At 44.6% G+C, this 20,938-nt stretch overlaps 1 protein-coding gene across 6 annotated transcripts in view; it reads right to left on the reverse strand.

Moving 5' to 3' along the window:
• The window catches only part of BIN1 (bridging integrator 1), a 92,525-nt gene that overhangs the window by 36,752 nt on the left and 34,835 nt on the right, over nucleotides 1-20,938 (reverse strand). For all 6 annotated transcript variants that reach the window (XM_010020500.1, XM_010020499.1, XM_010020497.1 and 3 more), the window contains exons 2-6: nucleotides 15,009-15,089; nucleotides 8,953-9,007; nucleotides 8,402-8,496; nucleotides 6,400-6,495; nucleotides 1,895-2,002 (exon numbers count right to left, since the gene is read on the reverse strand). In XM_010020500.1, coding sequence (XP_010018802.1) covers nucleotides 1,895-2,002; nucleotides 6,400-6,495; nucleotides 8,402-8,496; nucleotides 8,953-9,007; nucleotides 15,009-15,089 — 435 coding nt within the window. The remainder of the gene's footprint in view (nucleotides 1-1,894; nucleotides 2,003-6,399; nucleotides 6,496-8,401; nucleotides 8,497-8,952; nucleotides 9,008-15,008; nucleotides 15,090-20,938) is intronic.

The following is a 20,938-nucleotide window of genomic DNA, read 5'->3' on the forward strand; positions in this document are numbered from 1 at the left end:
CTGGGCTGTGAAACCTGGGAAAAGCATACATACTTAACTTTCAGACACTCACTGCTCCCATCTTTACAGGATCAGGACAGCGCAATGTGTCACCTAGTATTCCATACATGAGCTTATGGCCTAAAGCACAGAGGGTGGAAAGATCAGATCCAGTGCACATTTTGGCTAACGACAAGAGTCCGATCAAGTACTAAGGCTGAATCAGGAACGGAGGACCAACTCTTAAATCTCAACATCTCATTCTTCAAACTGCACTGTTCTTCATACTTTGACAAAAGAGCAACAAACAACCCCTTGTTAATAACATCTTATGTGAGTATTTGGGACAACGTGAGTGAATGCAGCAATTACAAAGGTGGCCAGCCTCTTGCAGTGCAGATCACCAGGTACCAACCTGAGTAGACTAATTCCTACAAAAAACGTTTCCACTTGCAGCAAAGATCCCACAGGCACACACCAATAACAATACCACACCCCAGGGGAATTCTGCTCTTATCCCCAAACACAGTGAAGTGCTTTGAACAGAAGGCACAACCAGCTGGGCTTCATGCCTTGCATACAGAACCAAGAGCCACACAAATGACGCAATGACACCTGAGCCATCAATCTCTCTCCCCTTTGTCTGTCAAGATTTATCACAGAGCATGCACTGGGCGAGTGGATGACTGCTAACTTGCAGCTTAAAAATAGAAGTACTGTGGCCATTAGACGTATATCTTTTGCTCAGGGGAGAGATCCACCTTTACTTCTTCCTTGCAGAAGAAGCACTAGTGTCTCTTACATAGCGCACATTTCCTCTTACCAGAAATAACTCTAAGCAAAAAGTTGGTCATTTTTCTCAGCCTGTTCAGAACATACAGATCCAGGCTCTTTTTTTCTTGTATTGGTTCAAGCCTGAACAGTCTTGATGTGTCATGGCCCACATCCAAGAGAATTAAAGATGTCTCTCTAGCCCTGGACTGTTCTGTTGTGTCAAGGCCTGTCCAGTGGAACAGAGCACAGTGGGTTCAAATCCATGCAGGACATATGAATAATCCAAAGCTGATTTTCTGGGCAGGTATTCAAACCATGCATCTCCTCTAGAACAAAGTTAACACTATCACCTTTATTCAGCAACATTTAAAATAAAAATATAGATTTTATTTTTAATGAATTTATTTTAATTAAAAGTAAAATATTTCACTTGCATGTTGGGCATGCTCTGTGGTTAACCCTGGATCAAGCAGTTAAAAGACATGAAAGAAGTCACACCCTGACAAGAGAAAACTCTCGGTTTTCTGCTTTTAGACAAATTTATTATCCAGTAATTGTGACCACCAGACAATAGAACACAGTCATCAAGTGTACATAGGCTGCATTTCCACCAATGAACTTGTAACTCACACTCCTAAGAGTCTCTGTCCTGGTATATTAGAGGACTTCGCAAACACAACCAACCTCAAGCAACACTCAAATATCTACTCTCACCACTGCTCGTAGATGAGGAGACAGATCCCCAAGAAGCAGACAAACTGGAAAATTCTTCAGGGGCATTGTAAGGCTTTGCTTCCCCCAGAGGCACACAGGCTTTTCTGACAGAGGTTACTCGTCCTGCAGCATCTCAGGAAATGCATGCCTAGGCCTTGGCCACCAAGAGATGCAGACTAATGATGGAGGGTCTGAACCAACACAACAGAGACCATCCTGCCTTCTGGTAGAACTAAACAGATGAGAAGGAAATACCTAGCAAAATGTCACCAATTCATGACACTTCAGTGATCTTAGAAGTCCTTTCCAAACTAAATGATTCTATGAAAACAGTCAAGAAGTACAGGTGCACTTAAAACCTGCTCAGTAGGCAAATTCAGACCTCCCAAGGTGAAAGGATGGCTGCACATCCTTCTGCTTGCTTTACCTTTGCGATTTTGGTTTCATCCTTCTTCTTTGCAGTTTGCAGGGCTTCAAAGTGGTGTCTGGCACTGTCATAATCCACAAGCTTCCGCCCTCGCTTCGCTATACGAGACTAAAAAGGATAGAGAAAAGAGTTGTGACAATCTTGCCCATCAGCCAAAACCACAAAGCTTATCCGGAAAACACTCTTCCCCCTTCATCCAACTTCCAGAGCACCCCATGCTCTTGCCCATGCAAGGATACCCGCTGGATACTCCACACAGGCTGCACAAAGAGGTGGCCCTGGGAGCCACTGTGGCAGCCACCATCCTAGAGGGAGCTCCTCAAGAGGAGAGTAGATCCAGCCACGAAAAGCAAAAGGATCCAACCAACAGCAGGCCCCACTTCTGGGCGACACTGACATTTTCAGAACTGTAGCTCCATTGCTTCCTAAGCCTCCCCATGTGCCTACATTCTGCAGGCACCTGCTTCATCATTTTCAGGGCCTCCTGAGGACTGCAGACAGATCCTAATTAACCAACTCACAGCCCTGGTTTGCATGGGCGCTCAAAAGATTAAGCTCAACAAAAGAAAGCATTTCTTCTGCCAGCAGAGCAAAGGCACTCATCCATGTGCTCAGCATACACCCAGGACAACATTTTGGATCCTGCAACAGGAGGTCCAGACATAAGTGACAGCAGTAATGGGCAGTGGTCCATTGTAACTAGCTATTATGCAAGAGAAGTGTATGGGGAAATCTGTAGCAGTGTCACTAACAGGCAAAACACAGTGAAGCCTCAAGAAACACAAGGAGGGAGCCAACTGTGTACCATGCTTCTGTTCAGGAATGACGTTCTGACAAGTCCATGGGTGAGAATCCAGTCAGGCCTGTGGCCAGATTCTCCATTAAGCTTCTTCATCTGACATGCTTCAGGCTCTCTCCTGTGGCAGAGCTTCACCTTAGAGAGGCTCAGGCCCATTGGGCTGCCCTGTTTTAAGATCTACCCATTCCCCCTAGACCCTTGCCTCCCACACTCCCTACAAACACCCCTGACTATCTGAGTTGGGGCACAAGTCTTCCCAGCCTGAGCCTAGCACCCCCAGCTCAGAGACCCTGGTCCAGCATCACCAATCAGCAGATCAGCAGTCTCGAGGCAGGCTGAAGAACTGGAGCGACAAGGTATGGCAAGGAGCCAGGAGGAGTTTTAATTAACCACAGCACCCGGGGAAATTGAAAGTGCAAGATGAAGAATCAGCATTGGGATTTACTTGTAAAAGCAAAATCCTCTCTCCCTCTACTGCACTTGGCAGGGAGATGTGGTTCCTCTCCCTAGGCTCCTGCAGATAAGCTGCAAAACCACACTAAGGGCTGATCTCTGCCAGACCAGCTGGGACCAGTTTGCACGTCTCCCACACATGCTCCTCCCTCCACACTTACAGCAAGCACTGGTGCAGCTCTGTGTGAGTCACAGCAGATCTGCAGGATCTCAGCCACACGCACACCCAAGCTGACTTCAAAGCACTAAGCTCACTCCAAGAGAGGAATCATGAAGAAGCTGAGTCACCCCGCAATCAAGGTCCCTAGAATACAACTCCCAGACAACATGCTTCCAGCCTGGCACTGAGACAGGATGTTGGAGGGGGACAATCTCCGAGATGCTAGTTAGTGCATCTTACACCCACATTAGATAAAACACATGGCCAGATCTGGGACTTAAGAGATGGGAATTTCCCTTAGGTCAGACTGGTAGAGACAGCTGGAGTTTTGCCCACCTCTGACATGGCAAACAGACAGTTTCAGGTTTTCCTGCCACCCCCACCAGGGAGTTTGATTCAATGTCAGCCATCTCTCAAATAAGGTCACTCCTGCCCTTTTTTGCAGCTCCTAATCTTCTACCCCTCACCCTCATATTCCTACTAGAGTAGGTGGAAATGCTGCATGCAAGTCCTCCTGGAGTAACTGATCACACCGCCTGTGATGGCAGGAATGGGACAGCCCAGTTCGGGGAGGCTGCAGGGTAGTTTCCATGTATGACTCTAGGATAGCTGCAGCTACCTATCACTGACAGTAAAAGCTGAACAACAATTTACTGCTTTGCAACAAATCCATCTTAACTTGAGCTTCCTTTAAACCACTCACCCTCCCACCCACCACAAAGCGCTTTGCCCTCCCTTAACTGATATTTAAACCTAGTAGAAACAGGGTGCCAGTTTCATTGCAAGACAGAAAATCGCCAATCCACAGCTATTCAGAACTTGGCTTATGGTTTATCTTCTCTGGGCTCACTACAGAGACCTGTACTCTTACTGTGTACTCTACCAAAAACTTACTCAAAAATATTATAGATGATGCAACAGTCCTGCTCTAAGATGTTAAAGATACTGACTTGCAAAGAAAGGATAAAATACTATTTGCATTTCCATTTTTCAATAGAAGATAGTCTTTGTTCACCCCTCCTCACCGAATATTTAAAAATTATTTCCTTTAACTTATAAAAATTCCTTACTAAAAAAATGCTAGGTTTTAAATCCTGCTGTGGATCCCATTGCAATTCCAAAAAATTCAAAGGAATTTTTCCAGACACTCAAGCAAAGAATTCAGAATATGTTAGAATTTAACAAAAAATATACACGTGATCCAACTCATCACAGATTTGAATTACTCAGCCATTAACAAGAAACAGGCATTCACAGAACTAAATTAAAATCATCTTCTCTCCATAAATCCTCTTTCAGTATCACAGAATTACAGGAAAAGCAGAAAATCTGCTTCTGTGGAGAAAAACAAACAACAAACTATTACCACAACAACAGAAGAACTCTTCAAATATTCTATAAATCATATGAGAATGGGGTTTCCAGCCTCAAGAACTCTAATTCCTTACATGATGCCAAATTACACTTTCATACAACTATGGCAACCTTCAACAACAGCACTTAAAGAAGAGTTTCTACCAATTGAAGAAAATCTAAGCCACTTCTTGATTTGAGTATTTCTGACTGCTCTGGGGTAAGGCAGATGATGGATACAGCTGAATTAGCAATAAAAACATACTGACCTTTTTGAAGTCCTATCACTGAAAGTCCATTTTAAACAAATAGGCAACTCTTCTGAAATACACCCATATCTTATTGTAGGAACCGACAGAAAGTCAAACTCTCACCCATTTAAGGAAGTGAAGCAGAGGTGAGTAGTGTTCTCTTTAAAACATTATTTAAATTGTGTATAAAATTCCTTTAACTTCCCATTTTCTCAAGCAATATCTGAAGAGTAAGAACATTAATAATAACACCTTAGTGGCCCATTAGAAGTCAGAAAGGATCCATGGAAGCTCAGTGCCTAACACCTGAAGTTTTGGTGGAATTTGGGTTGTCCCAGCCTTGCACTCCTTTTAAAATCCCACCATAAAACTTCAGTGAGACCCAAGCAGAAATCCTAGAGATACTCAGCATGGAAAAAAGCGACACTCTGAGGTGACCCACTGCACAGCTGACAAGGCTGGCAAAATGTGATACGGACTGAAGCAGTGCAGAAGTCTGAGTTTACAGAAAGCCTAAAAAGTGCATGAGCCTCTGCACTGCTAATTGAGGAACATGGCATCACACTACAGGGAGTGATCAGCTCTACAGCCTTGAGCAGGTGGAAAGCAACAGCAAGACTCTTTGCCCTTTCCCACTCCAGACTTCCAGGGGCAGAAGAGGCTGAAAAAGCTGAAGCATGAACAAGGAGCCCCAGGAGGCAAGGACACTGCTGTTCAGAGCTCATTTTACAAGCCTGTGACCTGACTTGCTTTGATACAGCACAGTCCTCCTGAAGCAACAAATATTGACAAACGTTTTAAGAGACATGTGGTGGGGAAAGGGTTGTTTTCACTGGGATGCAGCCAAGCTGATACTTCCCATATGGTGATATCATTACTAGTGTTTCCATGTGGTGAAGACATTTCCTGCATAACCTTCTCAAAATGAATGGAGAGAAAGATAATTGTGGGTGAACAGGAAGCTCAGAGGACATCACTCAAACCCAGGTCAAAAAGATGCCTATCCAGCATTCCCTCTTCCCTGTAAAAGCTAGTTATATGCACAGCAAGACTTCAGGGAACACACAGAAATCTGCCTTCCACACCAGCCTCTACTTACAAAGCTCACTTGCCACTAATTGCTTACCCAATGCTTTGTGCTTACAAGGAAATTAAAAAACCTAAAGGATTGAAAAGAGAGACTGAGAGCTGTTGAGTTATTGCTGACACTGCCCTCCTGCACTCTGATACAACAGGGAATTTTATGAATCCTCCTATTTAGCACTTCTGTTTCCTTTCCAGCATCCTTCCCCTGGATTCTTCACACTCATTTTATGCCCAAAATGAGAACATAACATATTCATTCACATGAGATCTCAACTGTTCTGAAAGGAGAGCTTGCAGCAGCACAGCACAAGCATCCACCTAAAGAAGATGGGGACACAAGAAATTCTTACGAGGTTTCACCTGCTGTGACTCCCTAGATCAAAACATTTTAAGATAAACTTACTTTAATATCTGGAAATTGGCCAAGGTATGTATCCATGGTCAGGAGTGCCTGATCCACCAGCTTCTGATGGAAATCTGTCCAGAGGAGATCATTGTTCTGAAAAACAAAAGTAATAAGATAGTTACTAAGAACACATTTGTATTTTTCTTCATGAGTGCTACAGTCAACAATTCCAGTTCCCCAGAGCTTTTAAGAAATAGCCATTTGAAAAAACTAAGGAAAGGAAAAGTTAGCTGAAAACAGAGATCATCTCAGAAATGTAAAAACAGAGAAGAAAGACCAATGATCCTAATTCAGGAGATCTCTCCAAGGACACAGTGTCCTCCATGAAGGCCTGTCTTTTCACCCTCTCAAGTCCATACAGTGGAAGGGAAGATGAATGTCAGGCTGGCTCCTTCTCGCAGCAGCCACAAAAATGGGACACACAGTACCACTAGGCACCATTTTCTACTTTTCAATACAACACAGCTTTCTGGAGGATAATGAACAGTAACAGAGAGCTAATCTAGGAGTCTTCAGCCCTCACACCACTTCATCCACAGCCCAATGGAGGTCACATCCAAGGCTTGCACCCTAAACTGTGCAGCTTCATCCTTCATTTTAATCTCAGGGACAGTAACTTCCCATCAACACCTTGTATTAGCTGGAAATTCTCCCCTCTTCTGTTTTTCCACTGGAACAAAGGTTTGTAGCTAAACCATTCAGGAAAAGTCCCCTTCTTATATGGGATTTTTGGCTGTCAGTTTTTGGTTGGGTGGGTTGTTTGGGTTTTTTTGTCAGAATAACACTTTTCTCCTGCCTGTCTTTACCTGAAAGAGAGAAAACCAACCAGGGTGTGTGTGGGATGCAGGGGGTGTGAGGGATACAGACCCTCAGAGTAGCTACAGTTCATTCTCAGGACTCATGCTCCCTTTGACCTCTGTAGCTCAAATTCTCTGATGGGACAGTCTCACAGGAGGCAACACAGTAGCTCAGGAAGAAACAAGGCCAACAGAGAACGTGAAGCCAATCCAGCTGAATTACAACTCCATTATTTATTGTAACAGCACTTCCTAGTGGAAAGTTTCCATGTTAATGCAAGAACTGACCTGGAAACATTCAGGTTTTGTTTGATTTATCTGCTTTGAAGCCAGTATTTCCTGGGCAAGATGCAGATGTTATTTCAGGTGATATTTTCTGCAGGGTAAAGCAGGGGAATGACAGACTCTTTCTCCTGGTCTCCTCTCTATTCCTTCCCCACTGCTCCAATGCTATTGACAGGTTTCTGGAGGATAAGCTCATATGGCAGGTGAAACCAGTACTGCAGCCTCACGGCAGATGGATCCACAGAGCTGATCTGCCACAGCTGCTGCTCAGCAGAACAGCTGAGCAAGAGAGCGGGGGGTGCCTGCCTCCAGAGGGACCCACCACACACACATGCCAAAGGGGATCCAAGCTGTCACATGACAGGCTTTCCCCTAAGCACCACAGAAAATACCTGGGCATGTTGGACAGACATCACCTCACCAAGGGATAAGAACAGCAGGCTGGGGTGACATGTGGCTCAGCCAAACAAGGTGGCAACTAAAATATGGCAGCTGATGGTACTGCTGTGAGAGGAAGGTTGTTGCAGCTATACAATGGCTGTTCTGACCATGCTGTGGCCATAGATTTAGCTTTCCCTTTCTCTTGCACAGAGCATAAACAATACATCTAGTTGACTCTACCGACTTTCTTTTGGCATCCTGTATCCCTGTTCAGCCATACTAGGGGGAACAAATTGCTCATGTGTATAAGCATACAGCTCTTTGTAGCATTCAAGCATCTGGGAACAGTGTCCTACACAGACAAAAATACAGGCCACATCCCTCCAGCTTTCCCTTCTTCCCAATGCTGAGTCCATCTTTCCAATTCTTCTCAAAGTCATATGCCTGAAGAAAGAGAGTGCACAGACACATCTTCCAAAACTTGTCTCCAATGACAGGCCAAGCCTGGTGATTCCACATCGTGGACACAGTCTTACCTCTGCTATTTTATTCGTGTCATCTCTCCCCGGCCAATCTGGTTCATAAACTTCCTGCAGACACTCTGTCAGCTTCTTGGAGGCCTCATGCATAGCTAGGGAAAAAGAGGGAACTGCTTCAGAAAGACGGAAATAGTGTGTTTAACCATCACGCTGAGAAACTGGGACACAACAGCATTATAACAAATACTAAGCTCTTCCTTACAGAGTGTCTGACCCTTGATAACACAGAGGTGGAAGGTAATCAGAGAGAGAAAGGAAACAAGGATGCAGTCACATAAAATTCTTTGTGTTCATCCTCCCTTAGCAGAAGAGATATGAGAGTCTATTTGGTAAAGACAGTACCATATGTCTGGCATCAAAGCACAACCCCATTCCACCCATTCTATCCCAGGAGGCCCTGAAGGATTCTGAAAGATCAGTGACCCTGACAAGGCTGACCTTTCCTACAACTTACACCCGAGGAATCACCAGGAAGGGGATGGTTGCAGAAACCTCATGGCATAGGTAAGCACTAGAGGCGAAACAATCCTCTGCTACACAGACTTTACCTTTCACGGAAGCCAAGTAAGTTCGGAGGTCCTTCTGCAGCCTCGTGCCTTCAGACTGTGAATATAAGGAGAAGACCATCAGTTATTCTCTCACATAAAGACAGTGTAAGAAGGAGTCAAGCACTAATAAAGTGGTCTTGCAGATGGGCTACACATAAGCCCTATGACCACATGAAACATAAATGTTAACAGGGAGACCCACATGGCCCTTTGACTTGGCAAGCCTACAGCGAGTGACCTGCAGGCCTGTTTGGCCAACAATAAAGCTGTGATTTGCTCTTCCCAGCAGAGTCATCTTTAGCGCTCTGACTTCATACAAACTAGAGATGGCCCAAAGGACAAAACTTAGCTTATAAGCCAAGGACTAGTGGGTCTATGCAACAAATGTAACCAAAATGAGTCTGTAGGATATAGAAAATAGATACAATTGATTTTTTTTGTACTTGTTTGGAGCAGTTTAGCTTATCACTATTTCCTACCAGACTGCAATCCAAAATCCCAGTGCAAAGTGGGTACAGGGGACCTGTGACTTGCCCAAACATCCTGTCTGAACGGTCCTGTGCAGCAAGGCTTGCAAATACAGAGTTAATCATCTTTTTCTTTTGCTTCACTGTGGACGTGGCCCACTCACTAGTAAACAAAGGATTAAAACCAGAAGCTGGGCTGAGTTTTGCCAGTTTGAGCCTTCAAATGACAGAGCTGAACACAATACAGGAACCCAGATTACTAAGGGTCATGGAAATTTACACAGCAAAGTTGGTTCAGACATGCTCATGTACATGCACTCCCCATATGATTCCTCTCCTGCACTAGGATAAGCATTCTCAGGCTCACCTCCCCTCTATCTTGCCGTATGTCATTGACAGTGGTGCAAAGCAGACAGGGAAATACTCCCAAATCCAGACAGTGACATCGTGCAAACAGAAATGAAGAGAAAAGCAAGGCTTCAGGAGTTGACCAACGCTATCACAGAGCATGTCAAGGCAAGGGAAGGAGCAAACACTGAGGACACCTCTGCAAGCAACCTCTGAAGAATGCAAGAAGTACAGAAAAAAGTTTGAGAGACAAAGACCTCTTATAAAAAGGTTTTTCTAATCCTGTGGGATCTTTCTGGATCCTCACTATCCCACAAATTAGCTGTAAAAACAAGAATGCAGGAATACGAGAACTATACCTCACACCTTCCTCAGAGCCTGCTGCCATTCCTCCTCCTCTTTCCCAATTTGTGTCCCACTGGGAAGGGGGAAGCATAATGAATTTTGACAGCTGAAGATGACTCCAGAGACAGAGAGCTCACAGGACATCTCTGACAGCTGCCTCAGAGTTACTAGCTTCAAAAGCAGATGTTTCCCATCAGCCCTCCCCACCACTCAGGCACCTCTTGCCTCAACTGAGCTCATGCTGTGATCCCTTGTGCTCTCTGCAGCTGCACTCTCTAAGCAGAGGCTAAATCTGACCAGCTGTTGAAGTGGCAGTGCTAGCATAGCTCTGTGGAGAAATCCATCTGCTTCCAATGCTATGGTCCAGTTTGTTTTGCTTGCCTCGAAAGTTCTGGATGAGTTCACGTTTGGTCTTTTCCTATTGCCCTCAACAAAGGAAACAAGGAATGGGAAAGAGCTGGCCATTTTTGTAAAAGAAAACCAAACTCCTAGTCTGGAGGAGCATTGGGAACTGACCCAAAGAGAGTACAAGAGGAAAGGCACAATGACCACATCTGCTGCAAAAGATCTAGGAGTTCTTAAAACACAGAGCAAACAAATGTAGAGCTTTTTGCTGGTTTAAGGAGAATGTGGAAACCTGGGCAGATGAGACTTTCCTAACAGCGCAGTCAGAAACCGCCATGGAATAGATGCCAGAGTAATCAAAGAGCACACACAGAGGACCATCAGGGAGGATGAGCTTACAAGCAGCAGTTCAATCAAGCTGTAATACGTGTTTGCTTGTGCCCAATGCAGGAAGTAAGAAAATCCTAGAGGAAAGCAGTGCTGTGTGCCTAGAACTGGTCCATGGTGGAAACCAGAGACTGAAACTGGCAAGAAATGTCAGAACACAACAGAAAAAGGCAACTGCTTTCTCACTGTGCATGCAGCAGTAGCTTTCTTTGAGCAGGCTATAGTGAGCTGTCAAGTACAGCCACAATTCTGCATAACCACCTCTCACAGAGCAGTTAGATTCAGCCAAATACTGCATAGTAGAACAGCTTTCAACACCCTTGAGTGCACATTTAAGAGATGCTTCCTAAACTCAAAGGTAAAAAGTAGAAAATTAAATTGGAATCTGGGTAATTAATCCACTTCCCAGTTATTGAAGAGTTTAAGAGTGTGCAGGAGGAAGTTACAGAGGTATGGTTGAGTGTAAAGATATAACAGCACAGGAACTTTTAAACTGCAAGAACATAAAGAAGAAATCATGGGCGAGTTGGGGGTGGTAAGTATCAAAGTAACAAAGCTTCACAAAAAGAAAGTAAAAGTAGGACAAAAAAGGAAGAGCAGTGCTGATTCTGAACCCCATATTAATTTCTCATTCCTGCACTAACAAACTGACTTAAAAGCTTCACACAGGGACAGTCATATTGTGTCTTGATGTAGAAATAACCATAATAAGTTCTACTTAAACACACAAGTGTCATCTTGTTTGAGCAGATACTGCTATGCTTGCAATCGCAGTGTAATTCAACCCTGTGAGCCTATAACACAATCAGGTATAATATGAAGGTCAGTATGTACATGAAGATACATATTTAAAAATAGAAGTGCTATGCTTGGGAGGCTGGAAGAGGTCTTTCTAAAGACCTAATAAACCAGCTATTACTTACAGCTCTATGAAAGAAAAACACAAAAGTGGTTTGGTATCTTCTTGTGCTTTCTTATTTTGTTGGGGGGGTTTATTTATAATACCTTTCACCGAGCCCTGGCTAAGCATGTGGTTTTTCTGCAGAGCTGTTTCTTGGTAGTAGACAAGTTTCCTAAACCCCTTTTTCCTCCCAATCTTCAAAAGAAATTCTTTCACCCTAATATTAGACTGCAACCCCTTCTTTACACAACCTCCCTGGTTTTGTAGTTCAAACGGGGAGGATTTTTATTATCAGGAGGGATTTTTTACACCCAAGAGAGGCAGAAACAGATAAGCCTCCACTCAGCAAAATGTCAGAGTTGTTAAGACACAAAGCGTGAACAACTGGTGAGAAGTTCCCATCCTGGAGTACCAGGCAAACTGTTAAACTTGTTTTGCTATGTAGGGCTGAAATGGAAGCTGCTGGGGGTAGAGGATTCTTGTCTAGAAAGAACCTCTCTCTCTGAGCTACTGACTGTAACTGTCCATGGCCAAACCCATACTGCCAGAGCAAAGAGTAAGTCCACGCTACCTGCCCTGCAGGCTGAGCTTGTGCTGAACGCTGTGGGGTAGAGGCAGAGATGGGTCCAGCCCATGCCAGCAGCAGCTTGCCCCTCATGCATCTGCTGTGAAACACTGTAAACCAACCCAGAACTTCCACACATGAGCATCACAGCTCATGAACAGTATCAGAACCCAGCTGCTCTGCGAGGCTGAAACACAACACAGTGCCAGGTGTAAGGGCTACTACCAGCCTCCCACTCCCAGTCTCTCCAGTGAGTATTTCAAATGCAGAGGAAAAGAAGCCAAAGCCTAGCACACCTCGTGCAAGGGACTCTGTCCCAGCTGTGCAGCAGGCCTCTTGCTCCCAGGTCTACACAGACAATTTCCAGGAAAGGTCCTTGTGCCAATGCCTGAGCACAAGTGACACTGGGGAAGGGAAGGAGGGGGGAAGCCTTCGCATGAACTTTTGGGAGGTTAATTGTGAAAGTGAATCTGTCATGAGGGAGTAATACGGGGCCCAGTTGCACTGCTTGTCAAGCCTTCAAGAGACATGGGCGAGCCCTATAGCCCTGTAGAAGCAAGGTTATGTCCAGCTCATTTGTCACACAAGAAATTCATCTGTCTGAGCTAAAAAGCTCCTACCATTCAGAGCCATCAGAGTGGGCTCTTACACAAATCTCAGTGGACAGAGGCAGGAAGTGCAATGCTTTCCCTCACGTCAACTCAACTACCATTGAGGAGAACCATAAGGTGTCTTGTTTGAAAATGAATAAGTGATTTTTGGACCTGCTCTCCATTCACTGACAGCCCACACATGGGAACATGTATCAAAGTGGTCCAACATAGCCATTAGTCAGAGAAGCCTCTAATCAAGTGGTGAACAAGGCCACTGCCTGGTCACACCACATCCAGTTCCACAGGGGAACTGTTCTGTCTCAAGGCTGCAGCAGTAGATCAGCTTTCCTCCAGACTTACATTTCCCATAGAAGCAGACTTTACGAGGAAAGGCCATACAAATTTTACACGTTGCTACACTACACACACACAAAAATAAAAACATGTGTGTATATATGGACATATAGTTGATTTTTTTTTTTCCCCTAGTCTGCTTCACATCATAACAAATCTTCATCCCTGGATACCATAACAATCTGGTTAGCTCACATTTATGATTTGCCCTGTAGAATGGGTATTGTTCATATTTATTTTAGGAACAGGGAAACTGAGGGCCAGAGCAAAAGCAACAGACCCCAAGCAGCAAATGCAGAGCAGCCTCCAGTTCCTTTGATAAATTATTTGGAGAATTTAGGTCATGGCCTGCCCCTGCAAGATGGAAGAAGAAATTAAGCTGCAAGGGGTACACAGGCATTGCTTCTTTTACAGGCTTCTCAGTGCACTACTAGAACTCGTGGCTTTGGAAATTGAAAAGCCATCCCAGACAGCCAGATCAAGAAGTTGGGATTTGAGTTTTTCAGTGTTTCTCCTTTAAAAAGGTCATTTCCTTATTGTCAATACTTAAAAATTATACGGAAAAGTCACACCTGGTAATGTCATGTCATCAGAAAGAAGCCAAATTGTATTCCTCTGTGTACAAGAGAATATCACTGGTGGATGTGCTATAGAGATATTGCATGAGTTTCTAGAGCAACAGCTATTATTGCTGCCAGGAGAATGAGCATTAGTGTCCAGGAATCCGCAGTCAGCTCTATTTAGACATAAGTCAGACTGAAAGATTTTCATTATATTCAGCTGTGGCAAATCCCTTCTCAGCTGGTTTTGTGACACATAACCACATCTGCTGAGTCTTAACAGACATGATGCAGCTGCTGTTAACAGCTCCAGAAAGAGGTCCTAAATATGTCAGGGCACAAAGGAGCTAAAAGACTTCAGCACCAACAGAGCTATGGCGTGGCACACATTTCCTGCCATAAAACAGAAACACTTCCCCTAACAGCAAGCACAAAGGTGCAAATCCTCTGGGATAACTGATGTTCCCCCCGCCTCTGGGTGGTTGAAAGCTCCAGATTAAAAATAAACAAATAACTAAAACCCAACAAAACACACCCAGTTCAAGATACAAATCTACTGCTGTTTCAGTAGGAGGGTGGGGGAAAATTGCTACACTGTTAAAATATTTTTTTATGCTAAATACAGGGTCAAACCAGACATGCCAAAGAATAATGACTCAGGCCTGACACAGTGATTGTGCAAGGATGGGGGGGGGAAGTCAGATTTAGATCTTAGCCATGGAAGGATGTCCCTTTTCACCGTTTGCTTACTTTGCCTCTTATACCCTCCACTGCATGTAGGAAACCAAAACTACCTTGTTCCATTTTAATTTTTATTTCTAATCTGTTTCCCATCCTATCCATCTTTCAGAGACACAGTGTTGCTCTTATATCTCACTTCCAGCCCAGCAGGAAAAATCACATTACAAAGCATCTGTTAACTGAAGGAAGTGTTCTGGTTGAGCTATTTCTTTTCCTAAACTTGGGTCTAGAACAAGTATTATTTTTCAGCATACAGTCTCACTGACTCCATAACAGGAACACTGGAAGACACAGTATAACTTCTTGTAAGTGAACAACTATGAGCTGTGGGTCACTTCAACAGGCCTAAGGCATCATTTAATTTAATGGTCTTTAATTGCATATTGCAGCAGATGACTGGAAGCTAATATTGAAGCCCAGGGTGTAATTACATATAGCTAATTATCTTACCAGCTGTTTATTGAAGTTCTGCACACACTGTTCAAACTGCTCATCTTTTGTTTCATCTGCCTTCCCAAGCTTCTGAAGGACCTGCAGAAGAGAGGAGAAAGGAGACTTCAAACACAGATCTAGCAAAGCAGAGACAAAAACACATTTGCAAGTTTTTGCTCACCAGGCTGGAAGAAGTTAAAAAGTATCCCTTATTCCTGCACTCAGAATTTCTGAAATATTTCTCCACACAGTCATAGTTGGGAAAAGGACTTACAGACGAATTGGGATGAACTCAGATCTCTTCTACTTTGCTGTACCAAAGAGCATGACTTTGTCCTTCACTGGTCTAATGCTTTTTGCAGCCAAGGCAACAGCAACCCAGTTGTCCATCTCCTGGACCAGCAAGAAACAAACCACACCACTATGCCTTTTGTTATGTGGTTACACTTATCCTGATTTAACACTAGTTTCTGGTCCAGACAGGGTGGGGTTTTTTGCTCCCAAAACATCTGGACTGTCCTCGAAACCAGAAAGCCGTGAAGAGACCTCGTTAGATAAAGAAGTTTGGCTGGAACAGTGCAAGCCCAGCCTTCTTTTCACCTTTTCTCACTGTGCACATGCTTGGCAGGAGCTGTCTGTTGAGAGCAACAAAGGACCTTTACACCATGAATCTACATGACAGAGTCTAAGTGTCATGTCTGAGAGTGCCAGCAGCCAGTCCTGTTTCTCTCACCACCTCCCTGCACAGCACAGCTCTGCACAGACTGCAAAAAAATCCTTATCAGACTACTTCCCTTATCACCCTCCTCTCTTAATGACCTCTCTGTGCAGCTAAGTAGATTGCTCCCAGGCTTTGAACAAAGAAGCATTTCATTTTCTGAGTAGGAAAATTAAATGTGTCCATCACAAGAAGGCTGGGCAAACTGCAGCTATGGAGGGGGGCTGCAGTTATTTGTCATGTCCTAAGCAACTCCAGCAGCAGGGAGACAAGGATGTAAACCATAGCTGGTTAAGCTCAATTACAACATCTTTGTTAACTGAAAATAAAACCTGACCACACTAAAGAAAAAAATACTAATTTGAACTACTGTATATATTGGAACTAAACCAATCATCTAGTCCAACTGCCAATGCATCTACTGGTCCACTCTCACCTTTTTACACTGCCAAGGTGGAATACATTTATGTTATGTCTCTTTGGCTGATCTCGGTTCCCTTTTCCACCATTAAGCACAGATATTCCCAGCTCACCCATGACCACAATAACTGGCTCAAATGCGAGACACTATAAATCAGAACAGTCATTCAGCACCCAACTCATAAGTCCCCTTATTTAGGCTGGAATTTAAAGTCTAGGAGGAAACCCCCTTCCATTAAACAGCCTCTCTTCACCCCCAGGAATCACTAAGGTATTCAAAATGTTAGCAAAAGGAGGGGAAAGGATACTGCACTCTGCCACCAAGGGCCGAACCAAAAACCTCCAGAGTTAGAAGCACATTTTTCTATAGCTCAAGTGACAGCAACAAACACCGTAGCTAAAAGCACCTAACTTGGTTGTCTACACAGCAGGGCATAGACAGCATGAATATTCCCTTCTTCCTGTCAAACCCTTGGCACATAAGACCTTACTGGAGAGCAGAAGCAGCAACACTGATTGGACTGGCAGAGTCCTGTACACCAGTCACTGGTGCCTCCTTTGCTCATCTGCTCCAGTGAAGGGGAATGCATGTCACAGCAGCAGTGCTGTTGAGGCTGAACATTCTTTGCCATGCCAGCAAGAGAGAAGCATTCTGTACAGCCTCATCTTTCTCATCTGATGGTAAACCTCTTCCAGAAAGGACACTGCTAAAAGGCCCTGTGTTCAGCTGTACTCCCCTAAGCTAACAGACCTATTGAGCATGGATTTCCCATCTGCTAGGTGACTTCCTAGATGTCCAAAGAGCCATCACACCAGTAACACCCATCACTGATAACAGTAAAGTGTGCAAGCTGCAAATTCAAAAGCAGTCATGTTCCCAGTGTGCAGATCCATATAATTATTAGGGATATAAAGGAGCTTTTTATGGACAATGCATCTGTCTGTCTAGTCAAAAGACTGATGCTTTCAGGCCTGGAGGGGAGGGAAGGAGACCATTTACCCGGAATATGTCTCTGAGGTCAAAGGTTTAGAACAGCCACAGTGCTTCCTGGTATAAAACACTGAGCAGCACCCACAAACTATTCATTGGGGCAGCCACATGCCTGCTTTCCACATGTCCAGGAAGTTAATCTGCAGTTCTGCTGCTCGGGGGGGGGGGGGAGAGACACACAGCAGAGAGACACACAGCAGAGAGACACACAGCAGAGAGACACACAGCAGAGAGACACACAGCAGAGAGACACACAGCAGAGAGACACACAGCAGAGAGACACACAGCAGAGAGACACACAGCAGAGAGACACACAGCAGAGAGACACACAGCAGAGAGACACACAGCAGAGAGACACACAGCAGAGAGACACACAGCAGAGAGACACACAGCAGAGAGACACACAGCAGAGAGACACACAGCAGAGAGACACACAGCAGAGAGACACACAGCAGAGAGACACACAGCAGAGAGACGACAGCCTCAGGCCGCAGCAGGGCAGGGGTCATCTCATACTGCCCTCCCTCAAAACCAGATCTGCCCCATACAAACAGCCCAGAGGTCAAACCTTAAGTCATTTGAGCAGCATAAAACAATGGCTCCACAAGACTAGCCCTCAAGCCTGCCCTCAGCTCCCACATCAAGGAGCCATCAGGCAAACTGTACTAACGAATCCGTCTGGACCCCCTAAACCAGCCAGGGTTGGAGCAGATGGCCCTGGGTGTGCTGCTGACTGCAGACATGTCTGCGCTCAGTGCTAATAACCCCTGAGCTCACAGGACAACTCCCCTCCCCAGGCTGGTACTTGCCGTCATAGGTCAGGCTATTCCGGGTGAGCCACGGCTGGTCCCTCCCTCCCCCTGTGACAGCCTTTAATCCTCCAACTCACTGCAAAGCCAGATCAAGTTCGGATGGAAACTTCAGGCTCTTTGATAGCTATTAATGGAGCAGATTTAGCAGGGTAGGAGTCAGGACCCAGCCGCAGCTCCCAGATCTCAGGGCAGATCAGAGATGGTGTGATCTGTCAGCTGCTGCCTGGACACAAACCACACCAGGCAGCAGACACGGATCTGGCATTTAAAAGATTAAGAAGCAACCATGGCGAGGCTCCTTGATCTGCCCTTGACCTGAGAAGTCCTGGCCCTGAATAAAGATAGGGACCATTTCAAGATGGTGCAAGCTAGGATGAAGAAGGGAATACTTTGCATGAATCCCACAAAACATCCTCTGGGATGGATTACTGTGGATTCCAGTCTTGGCTCACTACAGATTCACTGTGACAGGGTGAGGTTATCACCTCAACCAATGTTTTTTGCCGCAGGCACTGGACGCCATTTTCCAGTGTTACTCAGAAACCAGATCACTTCCAACAGTTAGCTGGATCTGCGAGTGCTCCACATTTCTCATAAACTAGAGCCATAGGCAACTGACCAGCTACTGCAGCATCTCCAAACACAACCAAATTCCACCCATGGAGCCTCATTTTTCCCTGCATTTGAATAAAAGCAAGAAGGAACAAGGAGATTCAGGTTTGACTGAAGTTTTAAAAGCACTTTAAAGATCCTAGGAGGCAAGATGCTATTAACAAGTAAATTATCACATTCTTCTCATATCACTGATGTATTTGTAATCTGCTGTGGCAGGTAGAACTATTTGCAGTAAGCTTTGAATTACTGTACTTGGAGAATTGAGATAACACAGAAGAGATAAAGAAATCTGGAAATCTTCTGTATCGGAGATCTGGCATTCTACTAGCAATGGTCAGACAAGTAAATGCAAAAGCCTTTAAAACCAGCAACTTTTCCTAGTAATACGGAAAGTTTGCTTAGGGAAATCCAAGCTGCAGTTTTTTCTCTAAGGCAAGACCATAACACTCACAGGATGATTGATCATTATTTAAATACCGCAGCTTCATACGGACTCAAAAGGGAGCATCTTATCTGGCTTCAGTTTATCTGCATCTAGAAGCACCTTATCTGGCTCTTTTTTCCAGGTGTACAGGAGGAAGCATTCCTGAAGGGCAAACCCCTGCACTGCTTGACATAGGATCTCCGGTGCTCTGTTTTAAACACTAGCCAGGAAGGAAACCAAGATCTGGGTATCAGCCTTGTGACCACCAAACCTCCTGATGCAGAGCAGCTGTCACCACGAAGAACACTAGCAGCACAGCAGCAGCTAGCACCAAGAAGCATTATCAGACTAAGCAGAAGGCAGTGCTGCTTTGCTTTAAAAAGCAACTGCAACAGATTCACATTTCTACTTTCTACAAGAGAAATACACACCAGCTATTTAATGCATCCACAGTTCTTATGCAGCACTTTCCCTCATGCTCTTCTAAAATATCAGTGCCACAACAGAAGCCCTGAAAACCCAAATATTCTCAGCACACCCCATGCAGACCCATTATGTGAACTAGAAACCTAATAAAACTGCTTTTCATGGCATACGTACAGGTCACCCAGGCCAAAGATGAGTTTAGAGAATGCAAGTGATGAGTAGGAAGTTAAAAATAAATGTAGCTTGAGGATCCCAAACAGAACTACATCTACATCTGAATTTAGGGTGGTCCAGTGAAACTGTCGTTAAGCCCATAGCCAGAGAACTTGAGCCCTACAGGTCCACATCTTACTCCCCACTGTATCAGAGAAGGGGCTGCAGTTACATCTTACTCAATGCTCTTAAATCACTTCACCTCCTGACATCTCCACCCCTCATAAATGATGCCTCTCTTTTTTGCTGTATCTGCCAACTCCAGTGCATAATCTCCAACTACTAACTGGGCACAGAGCCAGTAAATGCTGTGACTAATTTTGAATTGAAACAAATTGGCATGTGCCAATGGGTCAATTAGCAACAGAACAAATAAACCTTTAATCTCAGGCTGCTGCCTATTCTTCCATGGAAGACATTGTACTTGGAAAAAGGGGGAGAAGAAAATAGTGCCCAAGTCAGACAGAAAGCACAAAGCCCACGTAACTTAATAAGGTACAAACAAAGGAAGTTTCATAAGCTGTTTTAAGCCCTGTTACTTCTCCGCCCAAATGAGATGTGATTTGCTCAATGAAGTAGATTTGTGCTCATGAAATAATCTGGGTCTTGCACTCAGAATCAGGGAGAAAAGCAATAGCAGCAGTGGGAGTCCTGTTCCCCTTTTGACCCTCCCTGGGAGCAGGGCATGTCCTCCTGCCCTCCATGCCTGCCTCTAGGCTGGCTTTGGGTACAGCCTGGCTTTCCTCATGCAAGCCTGGCACAATTAAGTCTTTCTTTGAAACAACTGGACAAAGAAGAATGGGGGTGGAAAGGAAGAAACTCCAAACATATTAACACTTGATTTTAAATTGAGAAAGTTCTTCCCATGGCTGAGCAATCAGCAAGACCCTCGGATCACTGGAAGATGGGAAAGGGCAATGTCACTCTTGGCGCAGACAGAGCCATTCTTGTTTGCTTCTTACTTGCTAACAAGGTTCAATAGATCCTGCAAAGACAGGATATTGCCTCTGCCACCGGGCTGAGTTGGGAAATCAGGGTTCAATGTAGCATCTTGTTAGGGACTTCCTGAATGACCTGGAAAAGCCATGTCCAGTGTCACATCCATCCAGCTGTAAAGAGGAGAGTTTGTTCAGCATGTCACAGAGGCACCAGATTTATCCCTGGCATCTTCAGCTGGCAAATGGGAAAGAGAAGTACAGAGTGATGAGATGACCAGTTTTGAGTGCTCAGCTCAAGACACATTGAGTTTGATTTTTACAGATGTCCCTCTAATTAAAGCATATGAGAATTTGCAAGCTTAGCCATATTCTAAAACCCAACCTGACTGGG

This window comes from Nestor notabilis, unplaced genomic scaffold (genome assembly GCF_000696875.1).
Source record: "Nestor notabilis isolate BGI_N333 unplaced genomic scaffold, ASM69687v1 scaffold12348, whole genome shotgun sequence".
NCBI lineage: Eukaryota > Metazoa > Chordata > Aves > Psittaciformes > Psittacidae > Nestor > Nestor notabilis.